This window comes from Amblyraja radiata, chromosome 8 (genome assembly GCF_010909765.2).
Source record: "Amblyraja radiata isolate CabotCenter1 chromosome 8, sAmbRad1.1.pri, whole genome shotgun sequence".
Taxonomy (NCBI): Eukaryota; Metazoa; Chordata; class Chondrichthyes; order Rajiformes; family Rajidae; genus Amblyraja; species Amblyraja radiata.
This window is the reverse complement of record NC_045963.1, coordinates 7,373,345-7,396,466: the sequence shown is the minus strand read 5'-3', so window position 1 is coordinate 7,396,466 and position 23,122 is coordinate 7,373,345. Positions and strand designations below refer to the sequence as shown.

The following is a 23,122-nucleotide window of genomic DNA, read 5'->3' as shown; positions in this document are numbered from 1 at the left end:
GTCTTCAATGTTTTCATTTATGAAATATGACACCTAAGGAGATCATCACATTTCCACACTGCAAATTATTAGATTAATATCATTTTAATTTAGTGATGTTGATCAAATAGCTCTGCGATGCATAAATCACTAGACGTTAGAGATACAGCGTGGAAACAGCCCTTTGGCCAAGCAAGTCCACACCGACCAGCGATCACATGAACACTATCCTACACACAAGGGACAATTTACAACTGACCAAATAACCTACAAACAGAGATGTCCCCAATGGCAGTGGAGTTCAAATCAGAGGACACTGGTTGTGCCACTAAATGCAAAATGTGAAGATGCAGGGAACTGCAGGTGTAGAAATCTTGACCAAAACACCAAGTGCTGGAGGAACTCAATGATGTCAGGTAGTATCAGTGGAGGGAGTGGATAGGTGACATTTTAGGTTGATACCCTTCTTATAATGATTGTAGCAGAGGGGAGAAAGCTGGAAAAAAGAAGTGGGGTCTGGACAGTCTAGCAAGTGATATGTGGATACAGGGGAATGGGGCGAGTAACAGATGGGTGTAGTGAGGCTAGAGATGAAAAGGATGTCAAGAGGAGGAGTGAAGTGCAAAGCCAGAAGAGCACCAGGGTCAAGGTGAGGGGGCGGGGAGGTTTTACTTAAAAGTAGAGACTTCAATGTTCATATTGTTGGATTGAAAGCAGAATATGAGGTGCAGTGCCTGTAGTTTGCGTGTGGCCTCACTTTGGCAATGGAGGCTTCCAAGGCCAGAAAGGATGCCGTGGGTATGGGAAAGGGAGGTAAAATGGTTAGCAACCGGGAGATGGCCTAGTCTGTATTAGTTTAGTTTAGAGATATAGCATGGAAACAGGCCCTTTGGTCCACCGAGTCCCCTTTGACCATCAATCATTAGTTCTATGTTATCCCAGTTTCACATCTGACATACGAGGGCAACTTACAGAAACCAATTAACCTACATGTCTTTGGAATGTGGGAGGGAACTGGAGAAAACCCAGGGAGAACATACTAACTCCACATAGACAGCACCTGTAGTTAGAATTGATTCCCAGGTCTCTGGCGTTTAAAGGCTGCGCTACTATGCCTCCCTTGATCTCCCGGATGTAGAGGCCACACCCGGCGTACCGAACAAATGCAGTAGATGAGGCTTGAAAAAATTCTGAGAAATGTCTTCACACACGAGCATGCTAAACCTTTGAATTATCTACCTCAGAAGGGAGTGAAGGCAGTCATTAAATATGTTCAAGGTGGCGGCAAATATATTTCTTAACTTAGATTTCTTAAGGGGTGAAGGGATCTGGAGAATCAGCAGGAAGAGGGTACAAAGCAGTTCATCATCCATGATCACAGTGAATAGTGGAGCACCATCAAACACACATGTTCTATTGCTGTTCTATGTTTTTATGATCGGGGGTAAATATATTTGAAACACACTGGTTTATGACTTGGATAAGAAAGGACAGAGTAGCAGCATTGAAAATGAGCAAATGCCAGCATAACATTAGATTAACACCATAAACATTGCATCCAAAAACGTCAATAGTTTAATTACCTGTCTTCCCATGTACCCACATGCCATGTATGTGAGAATTGGCTGCAGCATGACCTGTACTGAAGTGGATTTTTTGCTAAGAGTGGTCAGAATGCTGAAAAGACCATCTCCAACTGAAATGGCATCCAATCCACTGTGGAAGTTCTCATGCTTGGTAAGATGTAATCCGCTTGCCCCTGATAGGGAAGTAAAAGCTTCAATGAACATTGTATAATAGCTTCCACAATTCCATTTGTAGATACAGTGCAAATATTAACATTTTAAATTATCTCCAATGATCATTTTGAGGAACAAATCTATTATTGTGCATGTTTTATAAGATAATCAAAATACATGTACAGACAGGTTAATTGATGTTTATAGTTTCTTAGTAGAAAAGTTAGTAAAAGCTAGAAAAATGTCTTCTAAAAATTAAAATGCTATATCTATCTGCAAAACGCTGTTATTTGGGCGAAGAAACTGAAGGATGAAGAGTCTCTGGCTTCAGGTGGAATGACACAGCAACATATAATCACACATGAGGTGATTTGATGCTTGTTTGTATCTTCTATAGTCTTAATTCCATGCACTCTCCCTGCCTCCACCTTTCCTTAATCTCCTGTCATTCCGTCATCTATTTTGTCTATTCTTAAATACTGATATGGTCTCTCCTTCTGCTCACTAACAACATTTAGCAGCCCAAAAATCCCAGAAGATTTTCCTGCTCTGACCTAACTTTTGTGCTTCTGATGCTATATCTTTCTTCCTTTATTCTAGATAACTCAAACTGAGAGTTTCCAAATCCCATGTAACCCAACATGTCACCCAATGTGCAAAACACATTTTTTTTTAAATACACCACACGTAAACACTGAACTCCATTTGCTACATCACCATTTTAATCGACAGTGGTCATTTCAATTACTTCAATTTGCTCTTCAATAACCCAAACTATCAGTTCATTGATTACGTTTTATAGGAGCAAAGTTTACTTGTCATATGACGAAAGATAGGAAAGACTGGGCTTGTATTCACTGGAATTTAGAAGGATGAGAGGATATCTTATAGAAACGTATAAAATTATAAAAGGACTGGACAAGCTTGGTGCAGAAATTTCCCCCCAATGTTGGGCGAGTCCAGAACCAGGGGCCACAGTCTAAGAATAAACGGGAAGCCATTAAAAACTGAGATGAAAAAAAAAAACTTTTCCACCCAGAGAGTTGGGAATTTGTGGAATTCTCTGCCAGAGGGCAGTGGAGGCCAATTCACTGGATACATTTAATAGAGAGTTAGATAGAGCTCTAGGGGCTAGTGGAATCAAGGGATATGGGGAGAAGGCAGGCACGGGTTGCTGATTGGGGACGATCAGCCATGACCACAATGAATGGTGGTGCAGGCTCGAAGGGCCAAATGGCCTCCTCCTGCACCTATTTTACATGTTTCTATGTTTCTATCAAATTATGCTAACTGAACAGACTCTTGATGTAAACTTTCAAACAAAATATGCAGGTACCTACCTATTATCATTGCCATAGCATTGCTGTTGCACTGACCCAATGCCGAAAGGATTTGGCTCATGATTTGTTGATTTCCCAATACCAAGTCGGCAATGCAAGTTATTGCAGCTTGTGTAAAAGAGGTGCTTGCATTCCCATCTTTACCGCTGGAGACCTTTTCTTCATCAGATACACTATCCGAGGTGCTGGTGCCAACTGCCATTCTGGCACTGTACTCTCGGTTACTTGTAAGGGGCAGCTGAACCAAAATATTCACCAGCTTCAGTAGATCAAACATGAGCTGATCCCGTGTAGTCTCCCCACAAACTGCTTTTGCATCACCTGGGCGGATGATATTTGCAAACAACCCACCAAAACAGGCTCGAGCACCCACTGAACTGTCGGAGCCACTCCGAGATATAACTTTGTCAGAGCAGGTGATGTAATAATGCACCAGGAATGTCACTGATTCAATGACTGCAGAGATTGAGCTGACAGAAACCGACTCAAAGTTTTGTTCCAGGGTAAATTCCAGCAGTTTTACTTGTGCATCTAATGGCCCTTGCCCCGTTTGGAATGGGCCCCTGCAGAGTTTTAAAAGAAAATACAGTTCAAGATTTTACACAATTAAAAATTTAGCCCCACATTATCAACCAATGTTTTAAATAAGCAATCATGCACAATAAACATGCAATACTCAAACAATTCCGGGTTTTTTTTATTGTGCTTGGCGCACATGTATGTTTTCATATGAATTATGTTAATCTTCGCAACACGGGATCTACAGCCTAAAGGTTTCTTTAAATATTTTAGATCATATGTGCATTTAGCACTAAATTGTGGCCGATACATAATTCCAGTTCTGCAGCATGTCATAGACAATAGACAATATGTACAGGCGTAGGCCATTCGGCCCTTCGAGCCAGCACCGCAATTCACTGTGATCATGGCTGATCATCCACAATCAGTACTCTGTTCCTGCCTTCTCCCCATATCCCTCGACTCTGCTATCTTTAAGAGCTCCATCTAACTCTCTCTTGAAAGTATCCAAAGAATTGGCCACCACTGCCTTCTGACGCAGAGAATACCACAGACTCACAACTCTCTGGGTGAAAAATTATTTCCTCATCACCGTTCTAAATGGCCTACCCCTTATTCTTAAACAGTGGCCTCTGGTTCTGGACTCCCCCAACATCGGGAACATGTTTCCTGCCTCTAGCATGTCCAATCCCTAAATAATCTTATATGTTTCAATAAGATCCCCTCTCATCCTTTTTAAATTCCAGTGTATACAAGCCCAGCCGCTCCATTCTTTCAACGTATGATGGTCACGCCATCCCGGGAATTAACCTTGTGAACCTACGTTGCAATCCCTCAATAGCAAGAATGTCCTTCCTCAAATTTGGAGACCAAAACTGCACACAATATTCCAGGTATGGTTTCACTAAAGCCCTGTACAACTGCAGAAGGACTTCTTTGCTCCTATATTCAAATCCTCTCGTTATGAAGGCCAACATGCCATTAGCATTCTTCACTGCCTGCTGCACCTGCATGCTTACTTTCATTGACTGATGAACAAGGAGCCCCAGATCCTGTTGAACTTCCCCTTTTCCCAACTTGACTCCATTTAGATAATAATCTGCCATCCTGTTCTTGCTACCAAAGTGGATAACCTCACATTTATCCACATTAAACTGCTTGTGCCATGCATCTGCCCACTCACCCAACCTGTTCAAGTCACCCTGCATCCTCATAGCATCCTCCTCACAGTTCACACTGCCATCCAGCTTTGTGTCATCTGCAAATTCGCTAATGTTATTTTTAATCCCTTCATCTAAATCATTAATGTATATTGTAAATAGCTGCGGTCCCAGCACCGATCCTTGCAGTACCCCACTATTCAATGCCTGCCATTCTGAAAGGGACCTGTTAATCCCTACTCTTTGTTTCCCGCCTGCCAACCAATTTTCTATCCATGTCACTACCCTACCCTCAATACCATGTGCTCTAATTTTGCCCATTAATTTCTTATGTGGGACCTTATCAAAGGCTTTCTGAAAGTCCAGGTGAAAATTATATCCACTGGCTCTCTCTCCCTTGTCCATTTTCCTAAAAAGTGGGATAACACTAGATAACAAAGTGGGATTAAGTCAGGTTGAAAAGGAGGTTTTATGCACCTATTCAAGTGAAATATCTTTCAGCATTGTTCGAAGACCAACATATTTAGAGCAGTATTTTTCCCAAAGATACATAGAAGATTAATGCCTATCAAGAAGCCTATCAAGCTCATCATGCCTGGGTTCTTTGTCCTTTGTGCCTTCCTCCATAATGGGAACCATTGTGGGGGGATGTTTTTATGTAAAAGCTATTTATTATTGTCATGTTTGTATTCTTTTATTCTTTGCTGCATTGGCATAACAAATTCCACCAGCCTGGCTGTGTGGTCATTAAAAGAATCAAAGAATCAAAGAAAAAGAAGTGTGACACAACCTAATACCTACTCTGTGGCAATGTTAAATGCAATGTCCGATACTGTGTTAAAGGAATACTGCAAAGGTGCTATCAATCAATGGGAAATTAATCCAGTCCCTGGCACATCGTTCAGTTGAAATTCCTGGGGCAGCGAAAGAAGCACTAAATGTCATGTATCATGTTTTAGTTTATGCTCAAGTTGTGAACATAGAACAGTAGAGCAAAGGCATGCAGGTTTGTAGGCTTTTGTATACTTGGCTTCTGTAAATTATACAGTCATACAGTATGGAAACAGGCCCCTCGGTCCAACTTGCCCCTGCCGACTAACGTGCCCCATCTACACTAGTCTCACCTGCCCATGCTTAGCCCATATCACTCTAAACCTAACAAATCCATGTAGTTGGCGGCGCGACTCACCCGTTGCAGCGGCCCCTACAGCCTGTCTGTCTTTTTTTATTTTTTGTCTAGTTAAATGTAGTGTTGGTGTTTTTTAATACTAGTTTTAAATGTGTATATGTGGGGGGCGGGGGAGGGGGAAACCGTTTAAAATCTCTTCCCTGTCCGGGAGACCCGACCTTTTCCCTGTCGGGTCTCCGTTGTCGTTGGGGCCTAGCACCGTGGAGCGGCCTCCAACCTGAACGACCCGGGGGCTCGGGAGACTGCGGAGCTGCGGACTACTCACCATCGTGGGGCTGGCCGCCCTCGGAGCGTGGGGAGCGGTGGTGACTCGCTGCTGCGACTCGACTCCTGGGGCTCGGAGGCTCCAGCACCGCAGCCGCAGGTCCGGTGGACTGTCGGGACATCGGGAGCTCGCGGGTCCGGGGGGGAGAGAGAGACCGCTTCCCGGAGCTCCCGCAACGCGACTTCTCCAGCCCGTGTCGCGGGGTTGGAACGATCTGGAGCGGGGTCGTACATTGCCCAGCACGGCTTCATGGCCATGGGACATTCCAGCGCCCGCCGGGGGCTCCAACTTTGTGACATTTAGACCGGGAGCGGGGCCGTAAATCGCCCGGCACGGCCTAAAATGGCCGTGGGACTTATCATCGCCCGCCTGGGGCTTGGACATCGGGAGAGACATGGAGAACAGGGGAGAGAAAAGACTGCCTTCCATCACAGTGGGTCCACTGTGATGGATGTTTGTGTGAATTAAATTGTGTGTATGTCTAGGAAATTGTCTTTGTTTGTATGGCTGTGGAAACAGAATTTCGTTTGAGCCTCACTGAGGCTCAAATGACAATAAATTGTATTGTATTGTATTATATTGTACATGTAGATTTGTCTCTTAAATGGTGTTACAGTTCCTGCATCAACATATTCATATAATCATAATGATAACCCATCAATACCTCTACTTCCTGGGAAGATTGAAGAGATTTAATATGTCATGTTATATTATTGAACTTTTACTCTCTCTTTTGTTTCTTATACGTTTTACACAGTAATATGTTTACATGTCTGTTGTGCTGCTGCAAGAATTTCATTGTTCCATTTCGGGACATATGATAATAAAACACTCTTGCCTTGTGATCTACATTTACATCCAGGTCATTTATATATATCACAAATAACAGAGGTCCCAGCACAGATCCCTGCAGAACTCCACTGGTCATAGACCTCTAACCAGAACATCTACCTTCACCACAACCCTCTATCTTCTATGAATAAGGCCGTTCGACCAAGTCGATCCAGTGCATCTTAATCTTCTTGATCAGCCTACCAAGAGGGACCTTATCAAAAGCTTAACTAAAAGCCATGTATACAACATCCACCTTCATTAATTTCCTTCATTACCTCCTCAAAAAAACCTAATCAAGTTAGAGTGTGATGTTAATGTATACTTGAACATAAACTAAAACACGTTAGTTTAAGCTGCCCTGGGAATTTCAACAACGATGTGCCAGGGTCTGGATTAAGTGGAAAATATATTTTTCTTAAAAATAAAAGCATTTGCATCCATTTCATGACACCTCTTTGAAACTTTGAGTTACCTTTCAGTTGAAAGTATATGGATGAGCTTTAACAGGAATTCACTGAAAATCTGAGGGTTGTTTGAGGAGAGGTGCACTTGGAGGCGAGTGAGAAACTCCTGCATAGCTTGCGTAGCTGTTGGTCCAACCTGAAACACAAAAACAACCACTAGATCGTTCCATAATTGGAGTGCAGTTTGAAACACAAACCTTAAATCCCAAAGTTGTGCTTGTGAAATGAATCGATGATGCTGTTGGAACACCATTACACTGCATGTGGCTACTGCAGGAGTGACTGATGCATATTCTGACATACCACTGCATGAGGGAGGTTGCAAAAACATGTTTGCACTGTCAGATTTATGGCACTTCACGTGCTGGGCTGAGGAGCTGAGGAGCTGGGGAAAAACTCTACAACCACAAAAGGTCAATCAAACTAAAGACACTAATTTGGGAAAATAAGTAGAGGTGTACACATTAAAAAGTGAGAAATATTAATCTTGGCTATAGATGAAATTGGGAAATAATCGCTTATCGTAATCAACCTAAATAAACAAGAAAAACAGTTGACAAGCATGACAACTAGGCAACCTAGAATTTTTTTTCAGGATTGGAGGAGTTGGATGCAGACCGTAAAGGAAACTGCCGTGTTTTCCCTCTGGGAACTTAGATTAACGGGTAATCTGCAGCAAGTTTCACATTTCTATAACAAAGCACTAGAGTAATTCAACGGGTCAGGCAGCATTTAAGGATCTATGGAGGGAATGGGTAGGTGACGTTTTGGATCAGAACCCTTCTTCACTGCATGTAGAGGAGGGGGGAGAAGAGTTGGAAAAGACATGGGGCAGACAAAGTCTGGTACGGGATAGGTGGATACGAGGGGGGGGGGGGGGGCTGAGGATACGAGGGGGGGGGGGGGGCTGAGGGGTAGATGAGTGAAGTGTCAAAGGCTAGAGATGAAAAGGAGACAAAAGAGCATCAAATAAGGAGAGAAGATGTCTGCACTTTAAACCAGAGGTGGAAGAGAATGGGAATGGGGTGGAAGGGAATGGGGGGGGAAGGAAAATTGTGCTGGTATAGTGGGAGAAATAGGTACAAATAGAGAAGGAAGGGGTATTACTTACAATTGAAGAATTCACTACTCATACTGCTGGGTTGAAAGGGTCAGGGTTGTTCTTTTTTTTTTTTTTTTCTTTTCTTTTAGTATGTTTTAAAGTCTGTATTTAATGTTTCTTTGTGTGTTTTATGTGGGGGGTGGTGTGGGGGGGGTAAGGGGGAAACCGCTTCGGTCGCCTCCTCCACGGAGAGGCGAGTTTTTCCAGGTCGCCTCCCCCATGGCCTAACATCAAGGATCGACGCGGCCTTTCCCGGAAACGCGCCCGGGGCTTCAGCGGCGGGCGCAGCGTGGACTCTCGGCGTGGAGCGGGTGAGCCCTCGCTGGAGGGGAGCGCTCCGTTTCACTGGCCCGGGGCAGCCGACAGTCTGAAGTCGCAGCCTGAAGCCGCGGTCTGCAGAGCTCCAGCTGGTGCGGCGTCTACAGCCCGGGATCTCACGTTGGGGACCCGGGGAAGAAGAAGCCATCACTGCCGGCCCGCGGCCGACTTCTACCGCGGGTCCGGCATGGACTTACCATCACCCCTGGAGGGGAGCTTCGACCGCCGGCCCTGCAGTCTACGGTGCTTCTGGCTGCGGCGGGGACTTTAAATCTTGACCGCCGGCCTGCGGCCTACAACAACTTAAAGCCGCGGTCTCCGGTGAGGAAGGGCCGATCCTGGACTGACTCTGGTCCTGTCCACGGGAGGGAAATGGAGGAGGACTGGCCAAATTTTGTGCCTTCCACCACAGTGATGAATGCTGTGGTGGATGTTTGTGTTACAGTTTTATTGTGGTTGTGTGTTCTTTATTATTGTATCGCTGCAGACAACCCAAATTTCCACCAGCCTGGCTGTGTGGCAATAAATTATATCTAATCTAATCTAAAGAAAACTTTAAAACACACCCCAAAGATGGAGTAAGGCAATTAGGGCCACATGTGAAGAGCATCAAACGCAACGATCATTGGGAACGGTTGAAACTAGACAGTTCACCAAAGGTTCATGTGATCTACGCACAGTTTTTGCCTTTCATGTTTGTTTACATTATTAACCCTAATAGATTACACACAGACATTTCAGCATTTTTCTGACTTTAGAATGGTCTAAGAACTGTTATGAATTATGGGCAGACACAAAAAGCTGGAGTAACAGTGAGTCAGGCAGTATCGTTGGAGAAAAGGAATAGGTGGTGTTTCGGGCCGAGACCCTTCTTCACTTATTCCGTTTCCCCAGAGATGCTGCCTCATCCGCTGAGTTACTCCAGCTTCGTGTCTGTCATCGGTTTAAACCAGCATTTGCAGTTCCTCCCTGCACAATTATAAATCTTGCACCTCCGATAGAAACAGAACAAACATAGCTGAAGCCAACCCCCATGGAAGATAAACAAATGTCCTGTTACCCTTCTGACCTCTTACTTTTCACCATGGCCATTGTTTCTTTCATAGTTGATGGGTCAGTCCCACCCCTTTTCCAGCATTCACTTCCCCTACTGCAATCAGTCTGCCTTACAACCAAACAGCCTGAATATCAAATCCTATAATTTTAAGTACCAATTAAGTACCCCCTTAATCCTTCCTGTGCTCCCCCTGTCCGCACCGATTTTCCCCACCATCCCACACACTTTCCTCTTTTGTCCCAATCCACCTATATCCCTTCCTCTGGCTTCACATTTCACTCCTCTTTTCTCATGACACCATTTTGTCTTTTCATCTCTAGCATCCATTTTAACCACCACCCCAGCAGTGTGTTCTGGGCAGTCACCACCTTCTGAGTACAAAAACATACCACGCTCATCTCCTTCAAGCTTTGCCCCTCTCACCTTCGAGCAACATCCTCTAGTATTTGATTTTTCCGTCCTGGGTAAAAGATTCTGACTGTTCTTTACAGCATGGAAACAGGCCATTGGTCCCACTGAGTCCACACTGACCATCGATCATCTGTACACTAGTTCCATTATATCCCATTTTCACATCTTACACACTGGGGGCAATTTGCAGAAGCCAATTAAATGACAAAACTGCATGTCCTTGGAATGCAGGAGGAAACGGGAGCACCTGTAGAAAACCCACGTGGTCACAGGGAGAACGTACAAACTCCGCATAGACAGCATCTGTAGTCAGGATTGAACCCGGGTCTCTGGAGCTGTGAGGCAGCTACTCTACTGCTGTGGCCCCTTTAATATACCAACATTCCAGAAAAAAACAATGTAAGTCTGTCCAACCTCCCCCTGTACCCAATACCCCTAAATCAGGCAACATTCTGGTAGACTTCGACACCCTTTCGAAAGCCTCCACATCCTTTCTGTAATGGGGCGGGGCGGGGCGAGTGGAGGCTGGAGTGTGCAAGATCTCCTTAGTCCCATATTTGGATTACATAAAATCATAGCCATACAGAGTCATACAGCACGGTAAAAGGCCAAGACGCATCATCTAAGCCAGTTGTTTCCATCTATCCAGAGATGCTGCCTTTCCTGCTGAGTTACTCCAGCATTTTGTGTCTATCCATTTGACCACTGTCGGCTGGCATCCCTCCAAACCTTATCTATCCATGTGCTTGGCAAAATATTTTTAAAATATTATTATTGTACCTGCCTCAGATAGGTGCAGGGGGAGTCCGTTTGGTCCTTCGAGTCAGCACCGTCATTCATTGATCCCGCTAGCCCCTAGAGCTCTAAATCTCTTTTCAATTCATCCAGTGAATTGGTCTCCACTGCCTTCTGTGGCAGAGAATTCCACAAATTCACAACTCTCTGGGTGATTTTTTTTTTCTCATCTCAATTTCAAATGGCCTCCCCTTCATTCTTAGACTGTGGCTCCTTTTCTGGACACCCCCAACATTGGGAACATTTTTCCTGCATCTAGCTTGTCCAGTCCTTTTAAAATTTTATATGTTTCTATTAGATTCCCCCCTCATCCCTCTAAATTCCAGTGAATACAAGCCCAGTCTTTCCAATCTTTCCTCATATGACAGTCCCGCCATACAGGGGATTAACCTTGTGAACCTACGCAACACTCTCTCAGTAGCAAGGATGTCCTTCCTCAAATTAGGAGACCAAAACTGTACACAATACTCCAGATGTGGTCTCACCAGAGACATATACAACTGTAGAAGAACCGCTTTATTCCTATACTGAAATCCTCTATTTATGAAGGCCAACATGCTTTCTTCACTGCTTTCTTCACTGCCTGCTGTACCTGCACGCCAACTTTCAGTGACTGGTGTACAAGGACACCCAGGTCACGTTGCACTTTCCTTTTTCCTAATCTGACACCATTGAGATAATACTCTGCCTCCTTGTTCTCGCCACCAAAGTGGATAACCTCACATTTATCTACATTATACTGTATCTGCCATGGATCTGCCTTTTACTGCTATCCAAATGCGCCATTATTACTTCTTTAATAATTGACTCCAGCATCTGGTTCACCATGTAGAAATTACAGCTGTGTTTATACATAGTCCCCCCATTTCAGGGCACCATAATGTTTGGGACACGTGGCTTCACATGTGATTGCTCAGGTGTGTTTAATTGCCTCCTCAATGGAGGTACAAGAGAGCTCTCAGCAGGTAGTCTTTCCATCACCTTTGGAAACTTTTATTGCTGTTAATCAACATGAAGACCAAAGTTGTGCCAATGAAAGTCAAATAAGCCATTATGAGACTGAGAAACAAGAATAAACTTGTTAGAGACATCAGCCAAACCTTAGGCTTACCATAATCAACTGTTTGGATGCCTTCTTCACCACCCTATCTACCTGTGGTGCCACTTACAGGAACATGCCCCATCTACACTAGTCCCACCTGCCTGCGTTTGGTCCATACATCTCAAAAACAATCCTATCTATGTACCTGTCCAAATATTTTTTAAATGTTGTGGTAATGCCTGCCTCAACTACCTCCTCCGGCAGCTCATTCATATACCTCCCAGCCTTTATGTTACCGCTCAGATCCTATTAACCCCTCCCCCTCTTAAATCCATGTCCTCTGGTTCTAGATTCCCATACTCTGGGTAAAGGATGTGTGCATTTACCCTATCCCTCTCATGATTGTATACACCTCTATACGGTCATCCCTCATCCACTTGCATTGCAAGGAGTAACATCTTAGCCTTTTTTTTCCAAATAGAGAATAGTGACATTTAAAAGGCTTTCAGATATTCACATGGAAGTGCAGGGAATAGAGGGATATGTATCATGGATAAGCAGATGTGATCAGTTTAACGGCATCATGTTCAGCATAAACATTGTGGGCTGTAGGGCAGGTTCCTGTGCTATTCTATGTTCCATGTAGACAATGTTCACTGCTTTACCCTCATCAACTTCCTCAATAACTCAGATACATAAGACATGATCTCTCACATACAAAACCATGCAATCCGAATCAGCCTATCAAATACCAAATGTATCTATCTTATTCCTCAGAATACTCTCCAGTAACATGCCTATGCCTAGGCCCGGGTTAAGTTCCTGCAAATGCCATTAGGACATTCAGCACCTCCTTGACCATTGAACAGACTACCTCAAGACATTTCCATGAACAGTCCCAAGTTCCCCAGTCGTCATTTCTTTCACATTAAAAACAGGAGAAATACTCATTTAGGACCTTGCCCATCTCCTGCTGCTCCACAGAGATGACTGCTTTGGTTTCTGAGGGATACTATTCTCTCTCTAGTTAACCTTTTTCCCTGAACGTACATAAATGATCTTTAGATTTTCTTAATATTATCTGCCAGAGCGATCTCCTGACCCCTTTATGTCCCCCTGATTTCCTTCTTCAGTATAGCTCCTCAGTCCCCCAAACATCTCCAGGGCTACATTTGATCCCAGCTGCCTATATCTGTCCCACACCGCCTCCTTTTTCCTGAGCAGAGCCTCACATTTTTTTTTCCTTTCTCCCACCTGCTTTGTCCTTCACGGTGGCACAGCGGTAGAGTTGCTGCCTTACAGCACCAGAGACCCGAGTTTGATCCTGACTATGGTTGCTGCTGCACAGAGTTTGTACGTTCTCCCCGTGGCCTGCGTGTGCTTATCTCTGGGATCTCCGGATTCATCCCACACTCCAAAGATGTACTGTATCTTTAAACTAAAACTAAACTAACTCTTGTCATCCCACTTTCCATATGATCCTTTGCCCACAAACAACCAACTACAATCAATTTGCGCAAGTTTGTCTCATACCAAAGATATCCTTGTCCCAATTAGAGTCATAGACTGATACAGTGTGGAAACAGCCCCTTCGGCACAACTAGCCCACACCGGCCAACAATGTCCCTGCTACACTGGTCCCACTTGCCTGCGCTTGGACCATATCCCTCCAAACCTCTCCTATCCAAGTATCTGTCTAACTGTTTCTTAAACGATGGGATAGTCCCAGCCTCAACTCCCTCCTCTGGCAGCTTGTTCCATACACCCATCACTCTTTGTGTGAAAAAGTTACCCCTCTGATTCCTATTACATTTTTTCCCCTTCACGAACCTATGTCCTCTGGTCCTTGATTCCCCTACTCTGGGCAAAAGACTCTGTGCATCTACCCGATCTATTCCTCTCATGATTTGTATACCTCTATAAGATTTCCCCTCATCCTCCTGCGCTCCATGTAATAGAGACCCAGCCTACTCAACCTCTCCCCATAGCTCACACCTAGTCCTGGCAACATCCTCGTAAATCTTTTCTGAAACCTTTCAAGCTTGACAGTACCTTTCCTATAACATGGTGCCCAGAACAATATTCTAAATAGTCTCACCAACGTCTTATACAACTGCAACATGACCTCCAGAAACTTTAAATTCAAAACGTGGGCTCACCCTGTCTTTATCCATAACTATTTTAAAGCTAATGAAACAGTAGCTACTGCTCCCAAAAGGTTCAGTCACTTGCCCTTCCCAATTTCCTCTGAGCAGGTTACTCATCAGGCATCACCAGAAAAAAAACATAACATGGTAAATGAACCAAAGTTAGAATCCAAAAAGAAAATGAGAAATACTGAACAACTGGTATCGTCACTATCATCACATTGTCTCTTCAAACCTTAAACACATCAGAAAATCAGAATAAAATGAACATGGGAACAATGCAATGAAATGCAGATCATTTTACAAATCCAGAGTTGTCACTATATAAATCGCATCCATTATTATTATTACCTGGGGACTGTGTTGACAAGTGCCATGAGGGCTGGATCCTGAGAAGAATCTCACTAAAACGTGAATCATGTTTGGATCTGACACCATCACGTGTGCTGTGTTTTCCTGCAACGCCATGCTATTAGATGGAGCAACTGAAACAGAAATCCAATCAACAACAATATTCTTAAACCTTAGATAAGCATATTAATGTAATTTGTGTAGAGCAAATGCAACATTTAAAAGGACAATTAGATCGAATGGAAATTGAACAAAAAGCAGCATTTAATAATTACAATTGAAAATGTATTCACAGAATCAAATCTATTCTCTTAAAGCAAAAAGAAAAGTTAACAAGCTACCTAACAGTTTAGTTTAGAGATACAGCACGGAAACAGGCCCTTCAGCCCACTGGGTCCGCACCGACCAGCGATCCCCGCACATTAACACTATCCTACACCCACTAGGGACAATTTTTATATTTTCCAAGCCAATTAACCTACAAACCTGTACGTCTTTGGAGTGTGGGTGGAAACCGAAGATCTCTGAGAAAACCCACGCAGGTCACAGGGAGAACGTACAAACTCCGTCCAGACAGCACCCATAGTCGGGATGGAACCCGGATCTCCGGCACTGCATTTGCCATAAGGCAGCAACTCTACCCCTGCGCCACCGTGACAGCCCTTAAATCCGTCCGTGATCCATACTTAAGGATCAAACCAAGTAAAAGAGTAAAGCCAATGAAAGCTCTTGAATATTAATTCACAAAAGTTAAAAAATGATAACTAGGAGATATCAAATTTCAGTCAGTAAATAGCATCCCCCAAATACAATAATAAATACAAGTAATCAAAAAAAAAATCTGCCAAATTTCAAACATTTCCCCTTCAGTCCCACTTGTTCAGCTTGCAATGAGCTATAATTCCAACATGCTCATAATTGCTGCCCCCTGCCACTACTTTCCCACATATTAAAGTTGCAAACACTTAGCACTATTCCCCATGCTTCTTTCTTTTCTGCAGAAGTGGAAACCAATAGCAAATCAAAATGGAATTATTCATCAGAAACCTTCAATTCTTTGCCTCAATTCAGTCTACCTAGTTTATTACTATTCATTTTTGTTCAAAGATTTTTTAAATTAACAATTGTATAAGCAACATCACAATTCACATTCAAACTGGACACTAATTAGTTTAAAAATTAAAATGTGATCAATATCCCACCATCAAACAACTAATTATCTAAATATTCGTTCTCTCAACCGATAGGAACACATGCATTTCTTGCAAATGTTCCAGCATGTGTCCTGCAACACAAGAGGAACAAAGTGTTCGACCAAAGAAGCCTATTGCTCCATCCGTCACCCACACTTTGGACAATAGTGCGCCTTCTTCCTTCATATAGGCAGTGACTGAAGAGCGTAGCTCCAGCAGTGAGGGTGGGACAGAACTGGTCAGAGGACGAGAGAAACTACTCCGCAACTGCTTGTCAGTGCACTGGGCAATGTTCAAGGACTTGGCAATGGACCTGAACCAATACACCATGGTGTTACCAACTTCACGGAAGTGTGCGGAGGTTCCCACCAAAACATACAAGCATTCCCAAACATTAGGGAATTAACCATGGATGAACCAGGAGCTCCACAATCTACTGAGGACTGGATGTCATGCATTCAAGTCTAGCGATGAAGGTTCATTGCGGAAGTTCAGGTACAACCTCGATAAGGTTATCAGAAAAGCAGAGACACTTTAGCTCCTCGTTGGTGGACGAGATGGATGTTCAGCAGCTGTGGCAGGACTTGCACACCATCACCTCCTACAGGGCAAAAGCAAGTGACAGCTCAAGCAAGAATGAGGCATCACTCCAGGACCAGCTCAATGCTTTTTACGCTCGCTTTGAAAAAGAGATCACCAGTCTGCCTTCTTGGGCTCCCATAGTTCCTGACGGTATTGTAATCTCAGTCACCAAGGTCGAGGTCAGAAGATCCTTCATCAAGCCGAATCCTCAGAAAGTGTTAGGCCCTGTACTTGGCCATGTTCTTTAAACCTGTGCTGACTAACAGGCTGGAGAGTTGTGGACATCTCAGAAATAAGGTCCATGGATACAATAGACACTAGGTGCAGGAGTAGTCCATTTGGCCCTTCAAGCCAGCACCGCCATTCACTGTGATCATGGCTGATCATCCACATTCAGTACCCCGTTCCTGCCTTCTCCCCATATCCCCTGACTCCACTATCTTTAAACTCCTGAAAGCATCCAGAGAGTTGGCCTCCACTGCCTTCTGAGGCAGAGAATTCCATAGATTCACAACTCTCTGGTAGCTTTAAGAAGGCATCAATAATAACGGTGCCCAAGAGTGAGAGACATGCCTACATGACCACCAGTGTCCATGGATGAAGTGCTTGGGAGGTTGGCTATGGCGTACATCAATTCCTACTGTAGCAAGGATAAGGACCCACTGCAATTTGCCGACCGCCGCAACAGATCAATGGGAGATGCAATCTCACTGGCCCTACACTCTACACGGGACCATGGGCAATAAAAACATGTACACAACAGGCTGTTTGTTGTTCATGAGCCACTGCTCAAGTTTAGTTTAGTTTAGTTCAGAGATACAGCGTGGAAATAGGCTCTTCGGCCCACCAGGTCCACGCCGACCAGCAATCCCCACACATTAACACTATCCTACACCCAATAGGGACAAATTTTACATTTACCAAGCCAATTAACCTATAAACCTGTAGGTCTTTGGAGTGTGGGAGGAAACCAAAGACCTCGGAGAAAACCCACTCAGGTCACGGGGAGAACGTACAAACTCCAGTCGGGATCGAACCCGGGTCTCCGGCGTTGCATTCGAAGTAAGGTAGCAACTCTATGCTGCGCCACCGTGACTGCCACTCAATACCATCATCCCCTTCAAACTGATATCAAACTCGGGGGACTAGGTCTCTGCTCATCTCTACGCAACTGGTTCCTCAACTTGCACATTGACAGATCACAATCAGTGCTAATTGGCAACAGCGCTTTCACATGGATAACAGTCAGCACAGGAGCATCTTTGGGCTATGCGCTCAGTCCCCTGGTCTGCTCTCTCTGTCCTCTGCATGACGGTTCCAAATCCCTCTTTAAATTTGCTAATGATACCACCGCTGCTGGCCGAATGACAGAATGAGTCAGACAATAGGAGCAAGATCGTAAATCTGATTGAATGGTGCCAGAAATATCTTGCTCTCAACTTCAACAAGGCCAGGGAGCTAATTGCTGATTTCAGAAGGGAAAAATCAAAAGATCCACAAAGCTGTCTTCATTGACAGATTGGCAGGGTAGAGAATCCTTGGTGTGCATATCTCTGAAGATCTGTCCTGGGCCCAGCACATTAATGTGATTATAACAAAAGCCATTCATTGCCTCTACTTGCTTTGAAGATTGAGGAGAGTTGGCATGTTGATGACTACTCTCTTGCACTTCCACAAGTGTACAGTGGGGAGCACACTGACTGCTTGCAGCATGCCAGCTATGGCAACTTGAAAGCCCAGAAATGAAGGAGATAACGGAGAGTGCCTGATCCATCACGTACCAACCTCCCCACCATCGATAGGAAATTTAGGAGGCGCTGCCTCAAAAAAGGTAGCCTATGTCAGCCAATATTATCAACTGACATTTACTCTAAACCCATTGATTCCCACAGCTATCTAGACTACACTTCTTCCCACCCTGCTTCCCGTAGACTCTATCCCTTACTCCCAATTCTTCCGTCTATGCCGCATCTGCACCCAAGATGAGGTGTTCCACACCAGGACATCTGAGATGTCCTAATTCTTTAGGGAATGGGAGTTCCCCTCTTCCAACATAGATGAGGCCCTCACTAGGGTCTCCCCGATATCCTGCAACTCCGCTCTTGCTCCCCCTCCCCCAAGTCGCAACAGGAACAGAGTCCCCCTAGTCCTCATCTTTCACCCCATCAGCCGTCGCATACAGCACATAATCTTCCTGCATTTTCACCAACTACAATGGGATCCTACCACTAGCAAAATCGGCCCATCTCCAACCCTTTCCGCCTTCCGCTGAGACCGTTCCCTGTGGACTCCTATATATCGGCGAGACCAAGCGCAGGCTTGATGATTGTTTCGCTGAACACTTCCGCGCAGTCCGCCTAAACCTACCTGATCTCCCGGTTGCTAAACACTTTAACTCCCCCTCCCATTCCCACACGGGCCTTTTGTTGGAGGAACAACACCTTATATTTTGCTTGGGCAGCTTACACCCCAGCGATATGAATATTGACTTCTCTAATTTCAAGTAACCATTGCCTTCCTTCTCTCTCCATTCCTCCCCCCTTCACAGTTCTGACTGGTCTGACTGTCCTCGTTTACATCTTACCTCTGTTTGATTTGTTGTTACCTTCTCCGAGCTAACAATGATATATTCTACATTTTTCGTGATCTCCATCCCTTGTCTTGTTTTCACACCATACACTTCCTTATCTCCCTCTCCCCTGACTAAGTCTGAAGAAGGGTCTTGACCTGAAATGTCACCCATTCCTTCTATCCAGCGAGGCTACCTGTCCCGCTGAGTTACTGCAGCATTTTATGTCTATCTTCAGACCCACATCATGATGGCCAGACTTTCATTTCACTCCCAGCATGGGGACGGAGGCAGAGGAGTCTAAAAACTGTGAATCAAGAATAGTTTCTTCCCAATAACCATCAGGCTCCTGAACACCGCACAACACTAAACATTTTGGGTTTTTGGCACCAGTTTTATGGTTATTAATTTATTTATTTTTATGGGGAGAAAGCAAGAGAATGGGGTAAAGAGGGAAAGATAGATCAGCCGTGAGTGAATGGGGGAGTAGACTTGATGGGCTGAATGGTGTCATTTTGCTCCTATCACTTATGAGATGCAAAGAAACATCCAAAAGGGCCAAATCACTGAAGCATGCGAATGTGTTACAATATTCTGCATTATTTGCACAAGGGTACTATTCACTGTAGCTTGGTAAATTAGACCGATAAGTGATGGCTCATTGTGCAGATGAGACGGCAAGTCATCAATGAAACACAGGGCCATGTTATTGTGCTGGCACCATATGGACAGTCGCTCGATCTCTCTTCTATACTCTGACATCCCCATCAGTGATACGTCCCACAACAGTGGTGTCGTCAGTGAACTTGATGATGGAGTTCGCACTATGACCGGCTACGCAGTCATGAGTATAGAGTGAGTACAGCAGGGGGCTGAGCACACAGCCTTGAGGTGCTCCCGTGCTGATTGTTATCGAGGCTGACACATTTCCACCAATACGAACAGACTGTGGTCTGTGGATGAGGAAGTCGAGGATCCAATTGCAGAGGGATGCGCAGAGACCCAGTTCTGCGAGTTTGGTAACCAGCTTGGAGGGGATGATTGTGTTAAATGCAGAGCTGTAATCAATGAATAACAGCCTGGCATACGAGTTTTTGTTGTCCAAGTGGTCCAGAGCGGAGTGGAGAGCCAGTGAGGTCGCATCCACCGTTGATCTGTTGTGGCGGTAAGCGAACTACAGTGGGTCCAGGTTTTTGTCGATCCCTGTGATCATGTAGGCTTCCTCTGTCCGGATGCTCCGGTTTCTTCCCACATCCCAAAGATGTGCAAGTTTGTAGTTAATTGGCTTCAGTAAATTGTCTCCAGAGTGTAGCAGAGAACTAGTGATTGTTTGGCAAGGAGTCAGTGGGCCAAAGGGCCTGTGTCCACGCTGTCATTTCTCTAAAACTAAACTTATGGGAATCTTGCACAAATGTACTCAATGATTCAAAAAAGGAACTAAAATCATAACATGTAGATTAGCAATCAGGAAAGAAAAACAAAATGTGTAGCTAGAAGCTTTTTATTTCAATTCAGGATGGCTCGCAAAGGGCTGGTAAACAGAACTATCCTTCATGACCCACAGAAATGAAATTAATAAGTTTGGATTTTTCCAGAGGATGTAAAAAAATGTCAAGAAAGAGCACTTACCATTCAGTTGCATATTTGTCATAAGAGTCAGACTATGCAATACAAGACACCACGTCCGCAGAGATGTGTTTGGGTACCATGCCAACACGGTTAAAAGGCTTGATATTGAAGCTGTCGTTAAATTCATAAGAAATCTTTTCAGAAATGCTTTCAAAATTTGCACAGAGAAAAGTACAGTACAGGAGACAGCCCTTTGACCACAATATCTATGCAAACATGATGCCCAGATAACCTAATCGCATCTCCCTGCATGCGATCCATATCCCTCCATTCCCTACATATCTATGTGCATATCTAAGTTATCTTAAACACTATCTTATTGGTTACCACAATAACCCCTGGCAGCAAGTTCAAGGCACCCATCACTTTGTGAAATGCAACTACAGTCAATGGTTCAGAAAGGAACTAAAATTATGACTTGCAGACTGGCAATAGTCAGAGTCATTTGCTAACATGCCCCATCGACACTAGATCCACCTGCCCGCGCTTGGCCCATATTCTTCTAAACCTATTCTATCCATGAACACGTGCAAATTGTTTTTTAAATGGTGTGATAGTTTCTACCTCAACTAGCCCCTATGGCAGCTCATTCCATATATCAACCACCCTTTGTGTAAAAAAAGTTGCCCCTCAGATTCCTATTAAATCCTTTCCCCCTCACAAACGTATGCCCTCTGGTTCTTGATTCCCTTACTGTGGGTAAAATACACTGTGCATTTACCTCTCATGATCTTATACACCTCTGCAACATCCTCTTTTGCTCCAAGGAATAAAGTCTGAGCCTGCTCAACCTCTCCCCATAGCTCAAGCCCTCGAGTTCTGGCAACATAATTGTAAACATTCCCTGCACCCTTTCAGCTTAACATCTTTCCTATAACAGGGTGACCATAACTGAACATAATAGTCTAAATGTTGCCTCACCAATGTCATGTACAACTGCAACACAACTTTCCAACTTCTATACTCAATATTGATGTGTCTCTTTGACCACTCTATCTACCCATGATGCCACTTTCAAGGAACCATGCACCTGTACTCCTAGATCCCTCTGCTCTACAATGCTCCCCAGAGCCCTGTCATTCATTGTGTAGGTCCTGCGCATGTTTTACTTCCCAAAATGCAACAGCTTGTACCCTGTAACAAACTCCATCAACCACTCCTCAACCCACCTGCCCAACCAATCCTGTGGCCATCTTCACTATCTGCAATACCATCCACTTTATTGTCATCTGCAAACTTACTAATCATACCTTCCGCATTCTCATCCATTTCTCCATTCCAAAGAGCAAACTTTCACCATCATGTTTCCTTCCATGAAGCTAATTTACTATCCAGTCAGCTATCTCTCCATGGATCCCATGTGATCTAACCTTCCAGAGCAGCTTACCATGTGGAACCTTGTCAAATGCCTTACTGAAATACAGCTCTGCCTCAACCTTTCTGGTCACCTCATCCAAAGACTCAATCAGATTCAGATTTGTGACACAATCAGGATGGAAAAAGGCCTAATTTTGGAAGAAGTGGCTCACCTTGATTTAATGGGATTGTTGGCACTCTGCTTGCATTAAATAAAAAAGCATCAGCTCCAGCATCTTCATTCCCAACAGAACAAGCATTCATGCTCAGTGTAAGCCATAACTGCAGTAATGATTCCAACTGAAATAAAATTAAAAACTGCATTAAAAGGGGGGGGGGGGGGGGGGGGGGGGGGGGAGGGATTGCAGACTAAAAGCAAGTGAAATAATTTGTATTTTATACCTGAACATGATGAACTTGCAGCATGGAGAACAGCTTGTTGAAGCATGCACTTAGCATTGGAATTGATGGTGGTGGCACAATCAGCTGACTAGATGAATGCACTCCTCTCAACAAGGAGTCATCAGTTCCAGGAGGAGGCTGAGATACTAAAGTAATTAAAAGAATTTAGCAAGGCATTGTTTGCTTGTTTGTTTTCCTGTTAGCATTTCCCCCTAAATCTCAATGCAGGCCGATTTCTCTACAGATGGTAAAAGACAATAGTAAATCCACTTAGTCTCGCATATTAGTGAACAGATTGGCAATTATTGCATTGAATTTGGACTGCAATTTTACTAATAGCTCGCTACTCCATGGCAAGTCTTTATTTGTCCCAGCATCCTGTACTCAGAACTAAACAAGCCTGATTTCTAGAAGGAGTTTTACATTTGAAAGCTTCCAGAGTTACAGTGTCATTCATATATCTCATCATTTTACAGAAATGTATTCCACCATAGAATACTTTACAAAATACAGCAAACTCCTTAATAGTTTACCCAGTTAACAATATGGCAACAAATGTGCATTAATTGTCCTAAAGGTTTTATGAGGGGCTCTCCGCCTGGAGGGGCAAATACCACACAAGTACTTTAACACTGCAGTTGCATTGGGTTTTTTTCCCCCTGATGCAAAGCAGCTTCCA

General features: G+C 44.1%; 1 protein-coding gene across 7 annotated transcripts in view; it reads right to left on the bottom strand.

Annotated features, from left to right (window-relative positions):
- The window catches only part of birc6 (baculoviral IAP repeat containing 6), a 344,318-nt gene that overhangs the window by 172,242 nt on the left and 148,954 nt on the right, over positions 1-23,122 (bottom strand). For all 7 annotated transcript variants that reach the window (XM_033025120.1, XM_033025122.1, XM_033025124.1 and 4 more), the window contains 7 exons: positions 22,444-22,589; positions 22,215-22,341; positions 20,686-20,796; positions 14,713-14,846; positions 7,498-7,625; positions 3,059-3,621; positions 1,563-1,738 (listed from right to left, as the gene is read on the bottom strand). In XM_033025120.1, the coding sequence (XP_032881011.1) occupies positions 1,563-1,738; positions 3,059-3,621; positions 7,498-7,625; positions 14,713-14,846; positions 20,686-20,796; positions 22,215-22,341; positions 22,444-22,589 (1,385 nt within the window). The remainder of the gene's footprint in view (positions 1-1,562; positions 1,739-3,058; positions 3,622-7,497; positions 7,626-14,712; positions 14,847-20,685; positions 20,797-22,214; positions 22,342-22,443; positions 22,590-23,122) is intronic.